Below are 22,201 nucleotides of genomic sequence, written 5' to 3'. Positions count from 1 at the left end.
ATGATATCTTGGAAAGTCGTATATGTAGACATACAAAATAATACAAGGAGTCTTATTTGCAAAATACTTTGAAGGATAATAATGCAAATTTATAAAGCGCATAAGTATTAAGATATATATTTTTTATCTAACAAAGTCGTTACATCATTCAATAATCATTAGAAGGGATTAGTAATTACCAATGCGCTATTATTACTTCTGAATAAGGTAGAAGCGATGATAGAGCTACGTAGGCAAAACCAGTATAGAATTACTCACTACTCACACGTTAATTGGATGCGGTAGTATAATATATTAATGCAAGTTATCAAATACCTCAAAATTATACATTTTATGGTCCAAAACCATTTCCTTGTACTTATTAATGTTGTGTATATACTTCGACTCACCATTCCATAGCATTCAAACGCTGGTAGTATTGTCTGAAACAGATCTCGCCCGCCCTTTGTATGTCGCGAAGATATTCTACAATATTTCTTTTGTACGGCTAACTAGAACCGTTTAGTGGGGTACCTTTTCTTTTGAATGTCCAATGCAAGAATGTTTAGTAATAATATATTCATTTTATTGTATCATAATAATAAGATTATTTTTAAAACGACAAACAAAATATTTTTGGTCATTCGGGATTTATAGATAAATTTTTGACTATTCACAAATGTTGAAATTTACTTAGATTGTTTTTTTTTTTGGTTCAAGGAAGTCATTCTAATTTTTATTGGATGAAAGTTTAGGTTAGGTGTGTATCTAACATCATTCTTTTTTCTACTCAATTTCTCAGTCTATTCATCATTTATTTTCTAATATATATTACATAAAATCTTGTTATTCCATCGGAAGCGCTAAAACTCTTTGTTCTATGCACACTTTAACTGCTGCCTTCAATAAAAACAGCATCAAAGGGAGATAATGAAAATAACGGCCCTTTATCGAGTGAATCCTCTCGTTGCCGAGCAAATTAAACGACTACCGGCAACCTCGTGTGTTCTGCTGGTAATTTGCTCTTTGTAGCGATATTTAATTGAGTTTTCTTAAATTATCCCGGAGGCCTTTGGCGTGAGTGCCTAATGATCAGGAAATGCCTTTGTAGAGGCAGTATGTCGGAAAGCTAATTAAGGAGGGGAACGAAATTAATTTTTGAATGCAATAAAGTTTAGAAGCATTAGAAGTCAAAAATGTTTTACACATGGCTTCTTCTAACATGGCATCGATCATTAGAGGCTTACAAATGAAATTAAGTTTTTACAAAAAATTATAATTCACTAATCGATATTAAGGTTCTTTAATACTAAAAGTATTATGATAAAGACTAGATGATTGTTATAAAGGAAAAACCTAACTGCTAAAAAATATAGCCTACGTCACTTTCTTGATTAAGACCACTCTGACGTCATCTTATATATCAAAATCCATCTAGTTGTTTGGGCTGCAAGTGCTCAAGAAATACCTACAACTAAACGTATATGCGTTTGAAAAACATTACCTTCCGTAGTCGGGTAAGAAGAGACAGTCTATGTGTAATACTATACAGCCAATACTAAAGATAGAGGAGACAAGAGACGGGGTTCTCGTCTAATTCCACACCAGGAATATCTTAGTTCCTTTACAAAATTTGCGAAATTTTGCACAGAAGTTCGCGTGGGTAGTAAAGTGAAGTTTTGAAATAAATACGAGACAGACTGACAGAGTGAAGATAGCGGGTGACAGATCGCCTGACGGAGAGTTGTGGGATTAGAACCGTTTGCCGCTCTTTAAAACTTTTAGCGTCATGTACAGAATATACATAAGCAATATATTTTTTGAGAAATTATGTTAACAAAAAATTGCTTAAAAATATACGGAAATATTATGTTATTCACTACATTCACTCACAAAATCAGTTGTTATGATACAAATAATTTTGTTGTTCATTAGAAGCTACTTATGACTTATATAAAAATATATTATTTCCAGTTAAATTATATTAAATAATAAAATCAAATAAAATTATAAAATACCTTAATTTCAGGCAACTAAAGAACTATATAATATGTGTTAGTAACAGATTACTTATAAGCTATGTTAGTACCTATTATAATTCATTACCATTTATTAAATTATTATATTATATTAAATTAGCTAGTTATCATGTCATTAGAATTATTAAAAATTACAATTATTTGCAATTAAGAGTAAAATGTCATCCAGGGGCTATTTACTATTACAGGCCTCAAAGCTCCTCTTATATGCAAGCGGGTTAAATTCCAGAGGAAGGCAGAGTCCAACCTATTGCTGACGCTACCGTCGGTTTCACGCTAGCAGTCTATCTTTTTCAGACAGTAAAAATCATTATTCCACTCCTTCCATGATTAAAATGTTCAAGCTTTATTTTTATATAAGACAACATTTTAGTTACTATTTTTTTACTCCAATATGTAAATGTTTACTGTAACTTAAGTGAATAAAGACGAATTTATAAGAATTTACCAGCACCTTTATAAAAGACTACAGCGAAAATTAGTTTCTATTTGCTTTCCTTAACTACATTTTCATTGCGGTGTATTCTAATGAACCCGAGCTGTTGCCTGTCCCATTTAATCAAAGTATTTGTTGATGAGTGTACTTTGGCGGATAAATTATGCATCATCATCGATTCCGAGGGTACAGTTCTGAGTCTGGTATAATTATTTGTATTTAAAAATGATATTGCTGACGCTACCATCACTACTTCCACATTAACAGTCAGACTTGCAGTAAAACATAATTCAACTCCTTCCAAAAATTAATGTTGAAGCTTTATTTATTTGTTTACGAGGGGGAAACCTTCAAAAGGTACCCGACGACGTGGGAGCGACGCCGGGTTATGTGGGATTTTTACCGCACTAAAATCCCCCCGGTGGCCGTCCTCAACGCTTGGTGGAGAACTCCGGGACCTCCGACAGAACACAACCGGAGTCCTCCAAGCGCGATGCCCCGTTCGGGCTCTGCCCTGGGGGAGTAGTTTTCGCTCCTCCCACACCATGTAGTGTTTACGACTGTATGCGACCACACATACCGCCGTCCTTCTCGGGGTCGCTTGCTGGACGGTTCGAGCTCCCACTCTTGCCGCCTGCAACCCCGGAAGCCCCCTTTTAGTCGCCTCTTACGACAGGCAGGGGATACCGTAGCCCTATTCTAGTCCCGGGACTACAAACAACCTAGTATTAACTCAAATCACATATTCTGTAACTAAAGTGAATTTAGAGGAACTAATATGACTTGAATTTATCGGTACCCTTTAAACACAGCGAAAATTAAGTTTCTATTTTCCTTCCTTAACTACATTTACATTGCGGTGTATTATGTATTCTAATGAACCCGAGCTGTCCCATTTAATCAAGGTATTTGTTGATGAGTGTACTTTGGCGGATAAATTATGCATCATCATCGATTCCGAGGGCACGGTACTCGGTCCGGTATAATTAAAACCATAATCGTTTTTGAATATTTAATCTTTAATCAGTTAGAGCTTTACCGGTTACGCGTAATAAAGAAGGACAAGTTTATTTTCTACAGGTAGAACTTTGTAACGTTCATTTGTGGCGGCATCACGTCAACCCATTTATACCTCACAGCAGCAGAGTCGCACTGGTTAAAAGTTTGAAAATCATATTCACTTTTAATGATTTCAATTTTGGTTCTTGAAATCATTATTATCAAGAGATAACATTAAAACGTCGCCATCGTAAATGATAGAGACCAAAGATTAATTGCCGTCTAAGGGCATTTGGAATCGCTTAAATAAAGTGTCTTCCTTACCATAGATTTCACAGTTGTTGTAAGACAGAAATGGGTAAAGTTGCAACGATTTAAACTATCCTAAATACAATCAGAATTTCTCTAACAGCGTCACCCATATTTCACGACTAACGCATATAGCAAAATTTATCCAAGTTCAGTGGCCGGAGTTTTCGGATGCAATATTTTTGAGCTAATCTCCATTCGCGGTTCTCCGGCGATCCATCCGGAACAAAGCGAGCGTTATCAGCGGTTATTTAACGCTTGCTAAGCTCGTTACGAGCTCGTCTGGTGAAATTTGGCCTCGTACGCTGCGGGACCCAGGTTTGAATCCCAGGCACGCAATATTTCTTACTTAATCGTCGTCGTCGTCAACCCATTACTGTCTCTCTCAGAGTGAGGAGAATATAGGGCATAGTTCACAATGCAAGCCAAGTGCGAAATGTTAGACTTCACACAACTTTAGGAACTATTTTTTATATATAAAATTGAAGGTAGAACCTTTGTGGTTTGACTACGGCGGCACCACCGCCATACCTATTTCTGCCCAATAAAAGCAGTGTTAGGCGTTGGTGTGTTCCGTTTTGAAGGGTGTGGTAAGGGAGACATGCTTCTCCGAGGCGTTCCAGCTCATTGGTAGCGGCGCATCTGTGGCGGTTCTCAGGTAGGAATATCTAATCCTATCTGGGGTTGATTACAGATGCCCATGGTCGGCAGTAGCCACTTGTCATCCGGTGGAATGCATGCTCGTCTGCTACTCCTATATTATAAAAAAAATATTTAAAAAAAGATACATACTGTCAAGTGTGTAGGTTTCCTCACCATGTTTTCCTTCACCAGATAATTAATTCGTAATATGGAAATGGGTTCGAACCTCGAACACCCCGACCGAGAGGTCGAGTTTCAAAATACTTGGCTATCACGGTTTAACCTATAGGTATATTTAAAAGGTAAAAGGTAAAATATAGATCAATTATTAATAACAGGCGTTCATGCGTCACCCATCAAACTTTCGACCGTGGCCAAAGTTGTTAAACTTTGGAGATACAACACATAAAACCTATCCATTAAAGACACAATACAATGGCGTCTTAACATGTTTCAAAAACATTTATCTTAACAAGACTCAGCATCACAATTCATTAAGATCACGAGAGCGAGATCTATCTGAGAGCTAGAGTTTAATTAAACGGACAGTTTATAAAAAGACTGCGACATTAGGAGACTCTTGCTAATGTTAATGACTTTCTTGATAGAAGATTGAAGGATATAACCGATATAATATTATGTATTCCTTCTGACAGAAGACAATAAACCTTTAGAACTTTGTTTAATACATAAATAACTTTAGAACTTTAATAAATAAATAAGTATTTAAAATATTTTAGGAACATTTTTAGCACGGAGACGTGGCATAACTTTTTTACGCAACTATTTCAATTTTCAAAACTGGTTACATTTTTTTGTTAGGAGTGAGTAATCTTTACTAATCTATGAATAATAGAGGAAACTTTTGGGGTTGATGCGTGGTTCGATGCGTTGTTCTAAGCTTTATTTACCTCTACAGGCATTGAGCGTGTCATAGGCGTGTCGTGGCAAACAAATACAAAAACAAGACAAAAAACGTATTTATTACGTAACATAACACAGTCGCGCATACACGGGCCTGTCAAAATATTATATAGAATAATATATTTTGTCTGTTACGTACTGTGTCTGCAAACTTCAATGTCTGGAGACATAAACGGGATCATTTACGTGTGTATTTTATATTACAGGGTATGGAGTTTGGGTATACGTAGCCAACTTACGAATAGATCAGTAATAGGTGACTGACATCTATAATATATAAGTGCCTAAAGTTAAGTTCTATTCGCTTGTATTTGCCAATAAAACAACTCCTTTACTGAGGACCTGTTTTAAAATGCCCTACTTCGCTCAGTATTTGCAGTTGTTTGTAAGTTTGTTTTATGGAGTATAACAATATTTTTGTTTGCTCTCAGACCAAAAAAGTAAGACGAAGCTTCGCAAAACATTTCGTTGAAGCACAACGAAGACCTTTTTAAGTGACTTTGAACGACATGGTAAATTCTGTGATTGCGCATTTTAATTTTATGTGATGTCAAATTATATTTTATCACTTAACGGAACACCATGTACCTACTTCTTATTCGACTGCGGAAGGTAATGTTTTAAACCGTTTCAAGCATTCCTTGCCACATCCTGCAGCCAAAAACGGCTTGTCGGATTTTAACATTTACTACTTTGCTTAGTCTCTTATTGAAAAACAACAACTCAACGAATCAACCGAATTCAAATGCTCAAAACGATCGGTACGATTAATTCGAGAGCGTCATTCGCGTAAGTATACTACGCAAATCACCAACATTCTGTACGCCTCAACTTCCGTTCCGATGGCGATGTCTATCTTTTTTGATCCGAAGTATTTGTCCAACAACGGAGCACATGTTTTCAGCGCTGTTTGGTTTGTGAGTAGAAAAAGCGGTTCCCATCGAATATTTCGAGTGTCGATACAGTTTTAGAATTAGATTTATTTTGCACGTGTTACGTGCCGTGTTCTTTGGTGATAGGGCGTGTGGGGAAATGTTTTCCTTTGACGTCCGTGTTTTCCTTGAATAAGAAATGTGGGTTGTGAAACATATGTACGATCGGAAAGTAGCATATACCTCTAAGGCCGCTGTAGAGTATAAGCGAATGGAAGCAAATAAATTGGGTAAAGGTAAATTGGATGGTTTCAAAATTATGTGCGTATTAGAAATTAATTATCACTTGCTTAAAAGGAAAACATCGTGCGGAAACGTGCATGCCTGAAAAACCTTAAAAAATCAAATATATGTGAAGTCTACCAATTCGTACTTGGCCGGTCCGTTACACTATGGCCTAATCCTTCTCATTCTGAGAGGGGATCCGTGCCCAGCAGTGGCACTGTAATGGATTGATGATGATGATTAAATTGAATAGTGGTAGGAACTTTTGTGGCTCAATTACAGTGGTAGAATTGAGGTGGTATCTACAACTGTTAAATTTATTCTGGGCGTAATGTATAAAAATAGACATAATATATTTATTTTCCTAACGAAATTGATTCATATATTTTACGCGTCATATTCTAAATCAAACAGTTCTAAGTTCCAAACAACCAGGAGTCTATACGGTAACCCCGTCAAGTTTCCCAACAGCTTCCTAATTCCCCAACATAATAGATAATTCGCAGGGTTTAAACATTCATTTGCAGGTTAACAGATAAACATTAATTCGTGGGTAACAGAAGGGCCATTAGAGCCCGTAAGGACAGGTAGCGTTAACGAGGCACGCTAAGTTACGGCTAACGATATAGAAATATGGGGAGACGCGTTGTTTTTTGTTCTGTGTTTGGCTCATATGAAGTTATTGTTATGAAGATAAATATAGATTTTGATCTTGACAAATTGTAATCCGGAGTGTTTCACTAAATCATAATTACTTTCAAATTTTGACTGACAGTGCTACGCTATAATTTATCGCGCTGTGAGTGCCGAAAACGCACAGATAAATGCAAACCACGCAGATCGTGCAAAATTTAAATTTTAACCTCGAACGTAAACCCTCTGCATCGCCCTCAATATGAAAGTCAGGCACCAACCTCACGCTCCTCAACTAAAAATCGCGAAATACTTTCTTTTAAATAAATTTAGTCGTAACAATATCAGACTAAGAAAAACTATTTCCAATGCCGCAGAACGGCGAGCCCGTAACTAAAATAGATGAAGAAATCAAGATAAAAATATTCTCGTATTAAAATAAAGATAAGACTATCTTTATTAAAATATTCTCGTAGCAGTAACAACATATTACTAATATCTACCACTACAACCTATATTTTAAAAGAAATATTGGTTACCTATGTAGAAAGTTCCATAGTAGTGAATAAAACTTGATAAGTTGAGATTACAACCTAATATAATTTAATATTTCGCTACATATTTCAGTTAATGAATTATGATATAAGTAAACAGAGTGGAAGTATATTAGTGAAGTTCCATTAAATTAATTAAGGGCATAATATCAGACCTTCAAATTCGGGGTTAACTCTAAACATTCGGGTTAATGCAGCATAGATTAAGGATCGTGAGGACAACCATTAACGCTATCATGTGATATTAGCGTCTTTAGTGACTTTAGCGTCGTATGGTTTAACTATGAAATGGAATAATACTGCGAAATGGAGTAAAATAATTAATAGCAAAAGTTACCGTAGTAGTAAAGACTGGGGAAGTGTCTGTGCGCAAAACTGGGATACCCTAGAAGTAAGAAATACTTCAATATGAATTAAAGTAATGTACAAGGCATTGGATTGGTAATTTAGCGATTGTTACCCAATGGCAATAACCGGGATTAATTGGATAACGTGACTTCCGGAGCTCATCAAAATCTTAAAACAATTTTAATGCGTAAATTTATAACTTATTAATTGCATTTAAAACGATACGAAAAGTCACGCTGTTTTGAACGATACCTAGAAAAATCCACAATAACTAAGATTTCAAACAATCATTAAAAATAGAACGTTTTCACCAGCTTATACTTAAGGAATACTTAGTTTTTGCGCACCACAAGTCCATAAGTATAGTTAATATCGATACATATGATGAACGCAATTTACTTCGAACGAGATCCCAACTACACAGCTCAATCACGTTCTCCGGAAATTGCGGGGCAAAATTCATGTAGTTCGACTTATCATTTACAACTGGAGATGATGAAATGTTTGAAGACAGGTCAAAATATCAAAACAGCAGAAGGTTACTACAGCGTTCATTATACATCTGGGGGGCTAGCCAAGTTGACATTCTACAGTCGCTTGCGCTGTAGAAACGCTATAGAAACGCTAAAATGTATGAAATTATCAATGATCACGTGATCAAAATAGCGAAGTAGAAAAGTCGTAGCCAAGTTACACGATAGAATAGAACGCTAGCGATTCTACAATGCCCATGTCATTGCTTTTTTCTATACAAATGACAACCTTTGACAACCTATTGACAACCTTTTGATTTTATTGTCAAATTTTTTAGCGAAGCGTATTCCAAGATAAATGTCATAGTGAGCAATCGCGCCGACCCTGTAGAAAACGTAAACGCTAATAAAATGGCGAATTCTGTATCAGCTGTTTGTCACTTCACTACGCGCTATCACTGCATTATAGACTTTAATTACTTTTGATCATTTGAAAATGTATACCTACTTTAAATTTGTTGAAATTTGAATATGGCTCTCTATAACTAGTGTATCCTAAAATATTATAGAAATGAATTGCACAGACGTTTTTCTATTTTAAATTAATATGAACATATAATACAATAGATAAGTAGATAGGATAGAACTTAGAGTTATTCCAGTGCTTAAATAAAAATATTGTCTCAGTTTAACTGTTTTATTGAATCATTATTAATCCTTCTCATAATAAATTTACTTGTAACTAAACAATTTATTTAAATCTTAAAAGAAAAATATAATATTAATATCCGTATCCTTTTTTTCATTATTATCTCCTGTTTCTCTGCAATCTCCCTGTCTAGGCATAAAGCTGGTAGTTATGAGGTTTATTTGTTGAGATGGCGTGTATGTTATACACCCAGTGACATACCCATTTATAATTATTGCCTCCTCGGAAGCCGCTCCTACGATGGGAGAAGATCCTGAGTAGCTCTCCTTTTGATGAGCTTAAAAGTGCGGGTGGATTTCATAAGCTCACTAGCAAGCCCATTGGGGTGTCCTTATATGACGAGTATATGATTTTAGTTTATTTGTCACTTCCTCTTTCCCCGTTGTCTCTGCGGCATCAGCTATCATGCGAAGCATTTTCGATTGGAAGCGTTGTGTGATGTCCAAGTTTGAGTTGGATGCGGTTCTCCAAAGCTTAGATCCATATGACCATATCGGTTTTAGTATGACTTTGTAGTAGTCAAGTTTGTTGCTGAAAGACATTCGTGCCATGAGCCAGTAAATTTTACGAAGTTGGACGTCCAGATATTTTCTTTTGGTCATATCACAAATTACATGCAATCGCTGTTACTGTCATTAGTAATATCGCTATAAACAATAATTTGTATGCTCTTTGTAAACAATCACCAATCACCATAGTTACCGTTCATAGACATTATTAAGTTTAGTTTTTGCAAATAGTTTTAATTAACAAAATACATGTACTATAAAATATGGTATATTTTTTATGTATATTATGATGTTATATTTTAATATTACTATTAAATAATTAATCATTACCATGTAGGTATTTTGGCTGGTGTAGAAACCAGACGATATTGTATTTGACGGCACATTGATATTAAATGTGATCGCTAACCATAGACTTATCGTATATGTAGAATGAAACTTGCTAACGAATAGAATAGAAAACGAATAGAATGCAAAGTTTGTAACATGGCTAGCCCCCCTGTTCACCTACCTGACTTCTGAAGGTTGGTAATTTTCCAAAGTGTGTAAACTTTTAAAAAAAATAGCTAGACGAAAAATTACACTAAATTTTCTTCTTCTCTCCTCATCCATAGAAGACAGAAGAGTAAGTTTAACACCCAATATTAATAATCAATCTATCCAATTGTTGCCTGGTAAAGTTTGTCTTCGAATTTGATTCATATTCAACTGTAACCAAAAGAACGGATAGATTGAATGTTAATAATGGGCGTAAGAGAATAGTGGTTTCAGCTATATATTGAGTTAGCTCAGCTAAGCTTTCTGAATGTCTGCAACCATTTGTTTTCTATTTTCTATCTTTACGTAATTGGTAAGTTAATAAGTAAACATTGTTCGCAATTACTCACCGACGGAAATCCTAATATTGACAATGTAAATTAAGAGACAACGTTTATACAGCTTGACTTACAATTTACAAGACAACTGGAGATAAATGTATTTAGGAACGTAGTTAAAGCATCAAAAAAAGCCGCGAGACAGAAAGGTCACGCTGAAGTTAATTGCTCCAAATGAATTAAGCTGATAGGATCTCTGACGACGGCTCTGATTTATAACTAACATTCTTTCATTTAATAATAATGAACGAATTTTTTGAAAAACTCCAAAAGCTGCTCTGGAAGCAGATACTGTAGAATTTCAGTATAAAATATTCAAAGCGTGGCGTTCCAAATTAGTTCTAGGAATCGTTGCGAGTATTAGCTTTTAGTATTAGTTTAAGACTAGGTTAGCTCTGTTAGTAGAACTTTCGAAGTCGGTTATCTCACAGTGTTTTCATATAATGAGAAAACATTGTTTTTTATTTAAAGTAGTGAAACCACTATACCATACCATGTACTATTACCATAAAATAGTACCATAGTTTAGTACCATAAAATGTACTATTGTACATTTGATGGTAAATAGTATCGACGTGGACATCTGCTAGAGATGCAATGTTACTGATCAGGGTAAGTTGAATTGCCCTTGCTATACCTTCAATAGCAACATAGTAGTGTTTGACATTCCTATCATTAGACAAAAATAAGTGTAGTGGTAGGACATTCATAGCCGAAACACGAAACGCCGTCTTTTAAAATAAGATAAGCCGACCTTATGATTTCAGGGCCGGATAAACCTTATATAAAGAAGTTAAACGAAGACATGTTTAACTTCATTATCCCATAAGGCGATGTCACTTACTCCGTAAGACGGAGATTTCACGGAAAGATCGCTGTAAATATAATAAATATTCTCGAGCAAGTTCGCGTGCATGCGAGACAAATTTGTCTAATGTGAAGGAAAATTTCCTTTTCATGTTTTTATTCGAAGATGTTCCATTATGTGCTTTTTACACTTAGATAAAGTGTGTTCTGAATTTTCAAGTATGTTTTAAGCCTGATAAGGAGTAGATTCTAGTTAATACCAATAGTCGCCATGCAACCTGTCGTAATATTGGTAGAAAAGGCTTAGTCAAGTCGATCCACCGGTCTATTCCGCAAGTTCTTATAAGCTAATCCTTATTCTTACACAACATATCTATTACTCAGTGAAATTGTAATTTCACAAATCTAGGGGGTTCCTGCATGCATATCAACTTCAACATTTTTTGATACGTCAAACAAAAACAAGAGGAAATGTTACGTAAATTGACTGAAACACGAATACTTTAATTTTAAAAACTTTGAAAACTTCAATTCAAAATGCGATAAAAGAAACCGAAGCAAAAGCAAAATAAAAAGAGAAACGAAAGTAAAAACGAAACGAAATAGAATTTGAAGATAAATACTCGTAATAATGACATTTCGTGCACACAAAAATGGGTCACTCGACCGACCTTCGTACTGCTTATCACTTTACGTCGTTGGGTTTGAGATTTAGGTATAAATCATTGTTGGCCACTGTACTCAAATTGTGGCAAGTGGGGTTATAAATCAGAGCCGTCGTCAGAGATCCTATCTGTTCACTTGCATCAATTAACTGTAGCGACCTTATAGCATTCCGGTGCCACACTTGATATTTCGATCCACCCAAATTCTGGATACGTTTAGCTTTAAAGCCAATTCATTTTCCTGTATATGAATTCAATTCTTTATATACCATTACTACGCACTTATCTTGCTACATAAATGGAATGGGCCTGCAGAATAAACCAGCATCAGATTATGGCTTATGAAAATGCTTTATTGCATTCTAATTATTAATATTATATTATTAATTAGTCTAATGTTGCAGTTTAATTATTAAATCTATTTGCAGAGGTTTAGAAATACATAGTAAAAATGAAAAATAAAAAGTAGCATTGACTATAAATACAAATATTTGGAGAAAATTGAATTTTTCTATAATTAATTACTTAATATTCGCTTATTGACAGTAGTATTTAAAAAAAAAAAACCATAAAACTTGATGAAACCGTTCGTTATTTTTGCTGGAAATATTAATGAAAGCAAGCCAAGGAAGTTAGTGAACCATATTTAACAACTCACAAAAAATTACCAGAATGCCTAATTCATAAAAATCACAAAGCCAGCATAATCCAACATCAAAGCGCACACGTGAGGTCACTCCGTGAAAACTGAAGCATTCGTGGAATTCGAAAAATATTTCATGATATTTCGTACGAATGAAATTGGGTCATTCACTATCGACCTTATCACCAAACGTTGTGTGACTTATCGTTACATTTTATAAGCGACATTTTCGAGAATCATTTTTCTATTTTCTACTTTTTAAGCTATAAATTTGGCAGAGACACGAAAAAGGTGCTAACTATAGTTTTCAATAATCAATGCAACAATGGTACAAATCTTTCATCTACAGAGACCACCAAATAGCTACATGTAAACCTTATTTGCCCATGTATGACTACTGTACTATACTCGTACTAGTCTTAGTGCAATAAGTCAATCAATGCTGGGATGACTCCTAGTGACTTATGCATAGGTCAATCATAGGAGACGTCAAGCAATCAGTGCCAATTGTTGACATTGTGTAACAATAGTCGTATCTTGACGGACTTTTGAATACATCAAAAGGTGACACCGAGAAAGTCAAATTTTAGCCTAACTTGCCCAAATTTCCATTCAAATGGTACAGTAGAATTCGCTTGTTTCGGGAGAGTCGTAAACCTAACAAATATAATTTCGCTCGCGAAGGCTATCAGAATACAAAGACCATTTAACTTACTGCAATAATTATATTATTCATACAATAGTTTATAATTAACGCGAAACATTCAAGTATAAATCAGTAATATTGTTGAGCAGTATTAAATTGGGGCCAGTAGGGTTATAAATCAGAGCCGTCGTCACAGATCGTATCAGTGTAATTCACTTGGAGCAATTAACTCCGGCGAGACCCTTGCCGTTCCGGCGACGTTTGATGTTTTGATCTGCGTCAGTTCCAACAGTTTGGCTATCTAAAGTTGTAATGATAAGTCGAATTTCGGAAGTTTCTGAAACCGGTACGTGATTGAGTCTTGGGCCGGTTGGGTCTCGAGGAAAAATTAGGGTCTTATTTAGGTAGGAATCACGTTGAATTTATCGATAAAACCGTTTTTCGTTTATAGTTATTTTTCTATTTCAATGATAATTGAATTGTATTTTGCAGTACTAAGTACGAGTACAAACAAATTAAATTCACAATAGAACAAAGTAATTTTATAGAGTATTGTTTTGTAGCCTTATATTAAAAGAAACGATACTCTTATACCCATTAACTGAATTACAAAGTTAAATACTATACATTTCTAATAAAGCATAACTGGATACGCTCTACTTCTGAGAAGAAAGGACTCCGATGGAAAAACTGTTGCAATGAACTAAAACATCATATTTCAAAGTTCGTAGAAAAGTTTGTTTAATTTTAAAGAGAATTACTCATTTATAAACTTTAGAAAACATGCTGATACTTAAAATTTAAAGTTAAGGCCAATTAAGAGTACGCAGATTATCAGACGTAAGCAAGTTAAGATAATTGTGTTTAGGCACATTATCCCTGCTAAGGGACTTGCGCCAAGACTTAATATACGCGAAGAGTAGTTGAATACTTGAGCTAAGATTGTCATAATATCGGTAAGCTATTATAATATTGGTAGGAAGCTCTCTACAGCTAACACTACGATGTCAACATCGGTTAATACTTGCTGGTTGTCACGTGACAACGTTTTGGATCAAAGTTATTGCAACAGATCGTTATTCCTTCCGCAGTATTGTATGCAACTGTATTCTAGTTGATTTTATTCTAATTTCTTATATTATCTAATGTCTTGGCATCTATCGTCTACCGCTTTATATGGAACAAGTCTTAAGTACATTTACTGGCAAGAGATCCTTTAATGTTTAAAGTATTCTGGAGTAAAATCTAGCCTCACGCGAGTCGAATTATTCAACAGTTTCGTTAGCAATTTGTGCATATATGGACCAAATTACTGTGATTTATTACTCGAGCAGCTAAATTTCCATACGTGGTGTAATATTTAGAGCTCAAATGGCTCATTGGAATACTTAGAATACTTTTGTTTCTTTGTGGCAATCCCAAATCTGAAAATTTATTATAGTTGTTAATAGATTTAATATATGATTTGAAAATAAAATTATCGCGGAATTGAGACATTTTATTATGTAACGGGTACTCACGATATGCGTTTTTTATTGCCGATATTTCGACCCAGTTGCATGGATGGTGGTCACGGCGAAACTGAAGTGGAGGGGAGAAACTGTTGACAAGTACTAGTGGTGGATTATTCTATCTACCCTACGTCTAGTTCGTTTTTCTTTTCTAGGTTTCATATCACGACACAAAACACTAACAATATCCTTACGCACCGTACTTTGCACTATTTGTGACTTGTTAGATTTAATGTCTTCCAAACTATTTACGATAATAATTAAGATAATAAAATCCTTGACGTGAAACTTTTTTGGTCAAATTGTTACCAAAAATTTTGATGAACATAACCAAGATGGGTAAAATACAACCACAGTAATGTTCTCTAAAAACTAAATATATAAGAGAAAGAAAATATATAAGAAATTCTAGAATATTTCCAACACGATACTCAGGGTTCGTTAACAAAACCAATTCTTCGCATTTCGCTTCATTTTCAATTCTGACGGATTGATGAGTGAGTCGGTAAAGTTTTCGTGATCGACGAACATTTGAAGTTCCGTTGTTAACAGCTGTATCGTCTTTCCGATTAATACTCCTTTCCATTTCCGGTTTAGATTTGATGGTTTCAATTTGTCAAATTAAGATCTGAACTCGCTTTACAATAGGAAGTTAAATGACGGAATAATTATTTTCTTTCCTTCGCACTTATTTTCTTTCGCACCTTCTTTCGCACTCATAATATTTTTGAATATAATAGCATACAGAATATAAATGAAACTAAAATATACGGCAATTTACAGTGAGGGTATCAATACTTAATATAGTATTCTGAAATTACGATCAATACGACGATAATAAAATACTGCACTCGAGCTTACGTAGCGGTTGAGAACAGAATTAACCGTGAACAGCGCATATAAGGAATAATATATGAGATCGATTTCCAAAAGTTTCTGCGCCGAACCCAGATTAGGCAGCCTGAATTTTTCAGAAACCACTACCAGGCCTTTGTTCCAGATGAATAAATTGCTGCATATTGCTCCGGTTTCGGTTTTGTACCGCATTTTAAAGAATATGACGGTATGTTGGTAATAAGTAAAATTTTAATAGCTGATGAAGTGCCTTTTAGTTATAATAATAGTTGTAAGATATTAGTTACATATTCGCTAGATGCAGTGGACATACATATATTAATATTCTACACTTAAAATATTTTTGTTACCACGCATTTACTTATTTGTTCAGGATTTTTATGCGATAGTAAGGATGTTACTGAGAAGTAGCGAAGACGGAAGAACTCTTTCAAGTCGGCCTGTATTGGTAATACCGCCACACTGATTTCTTTCTTAAAGTAGCAATATACCATATTATGTTCTGGTGAGGATTCACGAGATTCTATTAATCTATAAATTTACATCAGGAATTATAAATTTACATAAGCCCCTTGCGCATATCGCTTGCACGAGATAAGAACAACACAACAATAGAAATGGACAGAAGGGTTAAATTAAAAAGCCATGGTTAAATTAACACGCCTCAAAACGATAATTCCCAACGGTATATCAAGTAAGCTAAATTATGCAATCAACCCTACTAATTTGAATTACAGTTACATGTTGAAATTGATGAATGTCATTGATGATGCATGTCCTACAAAACTTATCATGGATGAGCAAACCACTCCACAATAAAAACTTTCATACTTATTTCCTGCTTCAATAAATAATTGATACTCATTATTGTTTACCTTAAGTACTTTGTTGTCCTGTTTTTCTTTACAGAATCGTTTGTTCCGAGTAAACATTAAAGATCAAAGGGCATTGTTTTATTAAGGCCTTTGATATTTGTTAGAGAAACTTTCTAGAATTTGGTTCGTTCGGAAGAAACCATTTCGTTACGCTAAGTACCTTGATATTAGAGTGGTTTATTTTACTTCTGACGATTGAATTTACTCTTGTTTTAAGGTTGTCTGAATGTTGTTTATGTAACTGAAAAAGCTTTCTGGTTCCGAGAACACTTAATATTAAGTGGTTGTTACTGTTTATAGATAGTTTGTCGTCGTCAACTCATTATGACCCTATTGCTAGAAACGGGTTTGTCCTTTGATTGAGAGATTTAGGCCATAGTCTACCGTGCAAGAAAACTTAAAAAAAACTCTCAGGCGTAGATTTCCTAACAATGATTGATTTTAACGATATGCGATATAATAAGTGATAAATAATATTTAACACACACATATCTTTAAAAAATCAGAATTGATATTTAAAACTACTCCAAATAAAATAATCATATCTGGAACCAGACATTGATACTTTGTTATTTCTCAGAACTGTTTTTCTACGTATGTGGTTGCATTTGACTCTAACAACCTTTATAAAGTCTCCTTCAGCTAAGCGAAGAGCTCGAGACAAGAGACATAGATTCTTAAGAGAAGATGAATCCAGTACCCTTAGTATGAGTTTTTACGTTTTTACAAAAGTGACTGTTTTGGTATTTGTTTACGTATTTGCCCATATATTTCCAATCAGCGCCACTAGCGGATTGTATCGGAACTGGTTGGAAATATATGGGAAATACGTAAACAAAAACCATTTTTTTTGTCAAAACGTAGAATCTTTTTATACATTTCTTTTTATTTATGAAAAATCCAATCTTTTTAACTGAATAATAATTTCTCACTAAGTAAAACTAAGCTGTATCTAAATAAAAAAAAACATCTTACGGATACGTTATTCTATTAGTACAATAATGTAAAAAGAAGACCCACAAATATATTAAGAAGCCAACGGAACACCACCACCCAATCCATTTTCCTGCACAGTGTTAGGCAATCATAAATTCTCAACATACATGTGCATACGAAGAATTGTAAGCTAAGGAAGACGTTGCAAGTAATGCGATGTCGCGTACATCCGTGCAATGTTATCGCGAACTGTTTAATTAAGCCATCCGGGAGGCTACACGCAACGGGGGAATTTATATTGTAACTGGTATAATTAAATGTTAATTATACACTTTTAAGCAGTAAGCCTAGTGGTTTAGAAACTCGGCCTATTGATCGAGGGGTCCCATAATATTGTCTATGTATGGTTTTTCATAAGAATGAAATAATACACTTGTATACCATGCAGTTCAACAGATGGTAAGTAGACACTTCTGCTCATGGACGTCTCTGACTAACTCAAAACTCAATCTCAAAACTCATCTAAAATCAATCACAGATCTGTTGCAATTCCTGAGAACTAAGATGGTTGATTCATAATATGTAAGACAGCCGAAATCCGCACTCTTCCCTCATTCACCTAGAACTGTTTCACGCTAAAAATAAGTGTGGCATTGAGACAGTAATGACTTATGATGAAGACGTATATTTTTTCCACATTAAATATTATCTTACAATTGACAACGTAAAGAAAATATTTTTTTCGCAGCCTCATATAGATATTTTAACGTCAGGACAGATAAAAGAAATTGAAATGTCTGGCTGTGATATACAAATTTCCGTTCGTCTATTTGACTACCATAATAATATTATGTTAAAAAATCTGTAGAAAGAATATGAAAAATAAGAAAAGGAGCTGAAAGACACATAGCCCCGCGGCTTGTTGATCTTGACTCTGCAAAGTTAAACAACTTCGGCAGTGGGATGGGTAACCGTTAGTGGCTAAATTTGTTTGCACTTCCGTCGTTCGGAGATTTGTACCGATGGTTATTATTGGATAGTATTAGGTACATTTTGTCGGGAGGCTTTTTAGATTTTTTGTTTTAAAATATTCGCTACAGGTTAGCTTATACTTTCCAACACAAAGTAGTATTGGAGTAATTTGAAGCATGCTCTTCCATAGCACGAGAGAGTTGTAGGAAACGATTTTTGAATAATGTATCTTAGGGAGGGAGATTCATGAACAACAGCTTGCGCTCTTGATCATCACCAACGTCGCTAGCAGTCACTAACATAAGGCGACGATAATCTACGACAGTCGTCGGCGGTCGCTCGTCTATTAAAGCCCTAAGTCTAAAAGGAGAGTTGCAATAGTACAAATGTGTTATGGAAATTATAAGCGTTTAATTAAAACATCACAGCGCTGTTTTAATTAATACTAAAGCGCATATGACTGCTATTTGAGTGGCTAGTCTGCTAGACGCGTGGAATGGCAGGATCATAATAATCAACGGTATGTGTTGTCTGTAGCGGAGACAAAGAGAAGGTTATTAAATAGACTCCTAGTGTACTTACTTGTAATCTAGCTAATATAAGATAAGTCCGTAATGACAAAAATAAATACATTTTCTGTCATAACACGAGTCGAATAGATCGTAAAGCCCACGATACGAGTAACTACAAGTATCATAAGTTTGGCCTTGTATGAAAGAACTTACAGAAAAATATTATTACAACCCAATTTATAGATTCCGTGGACCTCCAAAGTACACAAACAGTCTCAGAATGAAATATCGTGAATTTACTCTTTCGGTCCGAATATATTTTCCTTTTAGCTCCATTAAGTAAGTGAAGTAATTTAAAATTCTATTAAAAGATTAGACGCAAATATATTTATAACGTATTTTTTTGTATTTCTCTTAGGAAATCATTTTATTTGAAACCAAAGGCATAAAAATACTTGGTTGGGACGTCCGCGATATTGGAGATAACGTGTTTAAACTAATCATGAATTATTACAACTCAAAATCCATAAGAACCGGCTCCGAAAAACTTAAAAATACAAACGCAAATTTTGATTTTTTTCCAAAACCGAAATGAACTAAAAATACACCTGAAAATTTTACATTTCTCCAAAACCGGTATATAAGTGTATTTTTTCAGTTACATAACTCCCAGTAACGACGCCGGTACATTTGCTATTCATGCAGCGTCGCTGCAGCCGACAGGTTGCGCGGACAGCTACTAACGAGACTGCGATCTACTGATAGAGTAGCCGCTAGGATTTATATTGAATTCCAACTTCTTTACATTGGACAATGTATAATGGCTGAGATTTCTAATGCAATTTTGGTGTCTGGACAACGTGTCATTATGAAAATTACATTGATCATTGTTATTATATGTAGTTGTATGTATGCTTGTATGTATGTACGTAACAGTAGCGGAATCTTTGAACCCGATTTCTATCCACTTTGAACGTTCAGTTTAATTCAGATTAACGATTTTCAAGGCGAGATAAAGCGCCTTATGGAGAGTTCAGGCAAAGTTACTAGATTGATTTTTAGTTTTGAAAAATGATAATGTTATTTCCCTATAACTCAAATGTACTGAAACATAATGCCATCTTGTAGAATGATTTTTAGGATTCCGTACTCAAAGGATAAAACGAAACCCTCCGCTGTCTGTTCGTGAGTCACAAGGCTTTATCTCTTAAACCGTAATAGATAGACACTTGATTTTTTACAGACGATGCATAATGATGGTCGCTATAACAACAAATACTAAAAATTAATAAAATAAATAAAGTTCAAAAAACTAAAAAACACGCTTTTATGATAAAATCAACTAAAAAGTAGAAAATAATTTTTAATCTAGGAATCAATTAAGGAACAGTAAATTGTATAATTGTGGAAAAAGCGTGGAGTGCTCCACTTATCAATTTTCGAAAAGCACCCCACACTTTTTCCACAATTATACAATTTTAGTTAATTTTATCATAAAAGCGTGTTTTTTAGTTTTTTGCACTATTTATATTTATAATAGTGTCAAAAGCTGGTGGGATAACGTGACGTCTATCCACGGAAGACCATTACGGGACGTAAATACGAAACGATTACCCGAGCGACAGCCAGCGCTCACAGTAGCTCACAGGCGGCGACAATCGACGGCAGCCGGCGACCGTAGCTGATATAGCTCGCGACAGTATGCGACTGTCGTCGTATTCAGTCGTCGACTGCCAACGAGACTCGTCAGCAACCCTACCGATCGCCGTTTTGCGATCGCATTTGTCGTCAGTCACCGTTGCGAGCTGTCGCTCACATATTAGAGCCTTATCAGGACATACTAATTTATTATTTCAATCTGCCCTGAGGTTAAAAAGGCATAAAAACGTTTATATGATTATATCTTATCAAACTTACCGCCTCAGTATGCACAGGATGAACAGCGAACAGCAGCGCAGCGAGCGCGGCGAACGGGCGTTGCAACCGCGCGACCGCCGCGCCCGTCCGCGCGACCAGCGCGCAGCACGCCGCGTGCAAACACACGTTGCACGCGTGCCACCACCACGCGGTCACACCGCATAGTGTGTAGTTTAAACTAGAACAATGAGAGACAAAAGTTGACTCTTCATATCAAACTTAGTAATAAATTAGTAAAACCAAAAAAATACATAAATTATGTGAAGACTATTAATTCGCACTTAGCCAGCGGCGGTTGTCTATGGTCCAAACCTACTCATTCTGAGAGGAGAACCGTGCCCAGCATAGAGAATAAGCTGATGATGAAAAAATTAAGTTTGCCTAAATAGTTTTAAAAATGAAAACCTTAAGTCTCTAAGTCTGGCAATAGGTACGTATGTAGTGCTTACTAGAACTTTTTCATGGTTCAACTCTATATGTTTCAACTGAACCAGGATTACCGCCGCATATATTTTTGATAGTGTTAAACTGATGTATTCCGGTTTAGAAGGTGTAGTAAGGTAGCGATCCCAACAGGACTACTGCCACCAATGGACATTGGACATATTTTGTATGTCCGATCCGATGTATTTCTACCCCTAAGATCTAAGTTAAAACACCTCTGATGAGTATGTTTCCCTTACTATAATCACTCAACACAGCAGCGCTTAAACTAGGGGTAAAATAGTCTTAAAATACTCTGTATAATTTCTTCACTCTTCCCACTTCAATTGTGACAGCAGCGTTTAGCACTGTCGTCATTAGTCAGAAATAGGAAACTTGAAGTATTATTTTCTCTTATGCATTTCTCAATAGAATTGATGCCACAATTCGCGCTCCGTTGGCTCGCTCGCTGCGAGAACGTCCCGCGCCGCAACCACAAAGCGCGCGGAGACAATACGCGACACGTTTAAGACGTACGTATTTCACTACTGCTAGCATCTGGCCAAATACTTCTATTACGAATAGCAGCTAAAAACTCTCTTTTTAGTAATGGTAAATAGTACAACTAATGGTAAGTTGGTACTGCCACCCATACACATCTATAATCACTCCCAGGTATCATCGAAATCACACCAGTACCCTTACCATGAGTTTTTACGTTTCGACAAATATGACTGTTTTGATATTTCTTTACATATTTGCTCATACTATTTCCAATCAGCGCCCCTAGCGGATTATATCAAAACTTGGAAATTGTATGGGCCAATACTTAAACAAATACCATAACAGTCAT

General features: G+C 35.3%; 1 protein-coding gene across 2 annotated transcripts in view; it reads right to left on the bottom strand.

Moving 5' to 3' along the window:
- The window catches only part of LOC140751541 (protein O-mannosyl-transferase TMTC1), a 180,703-nt gene that overhangs the window by 38,892 nt on the left and 119,610 nt on the right, over positions 1 to 22,201 (bottom strand). For both annotated transcript variants that reach the window (XM_073085441.1, XM_073085442.1), the window contains one exon: positions 20,926 to 21,103. In XM_073085441.1, coding sequence (XP_072941542.1) covers positions 20,926 to 21,103 — 178 coding nt within the window. The remainder of the gene's footprint in view (positions 1 to 20,925; positions 21,104 to 22,201) is intronic.

This window comes from Epargyreus clarus, unplaced genomic scaffold (genome assembly GCF_041222505.1).
Source record: "Epargyreus clarus isolate Ecla_fem2 unplaced genomic scaffold, WU_Ecla_fem_2.2 ptg000023l, whole genome shotgun sequence".
NCBI classification, from domain to species: domain Eukaryota; kingdom Metazoa; phylum Arthropoda; class Insecta; order Lepidoptera; family Hesperiidae; genus Epargyreus; species Epargyreus clarus.
Note: the sequence above shows the minus strand (reverse complement) of the source record. Positions and strands in the feature narration are given on the sequence as shown.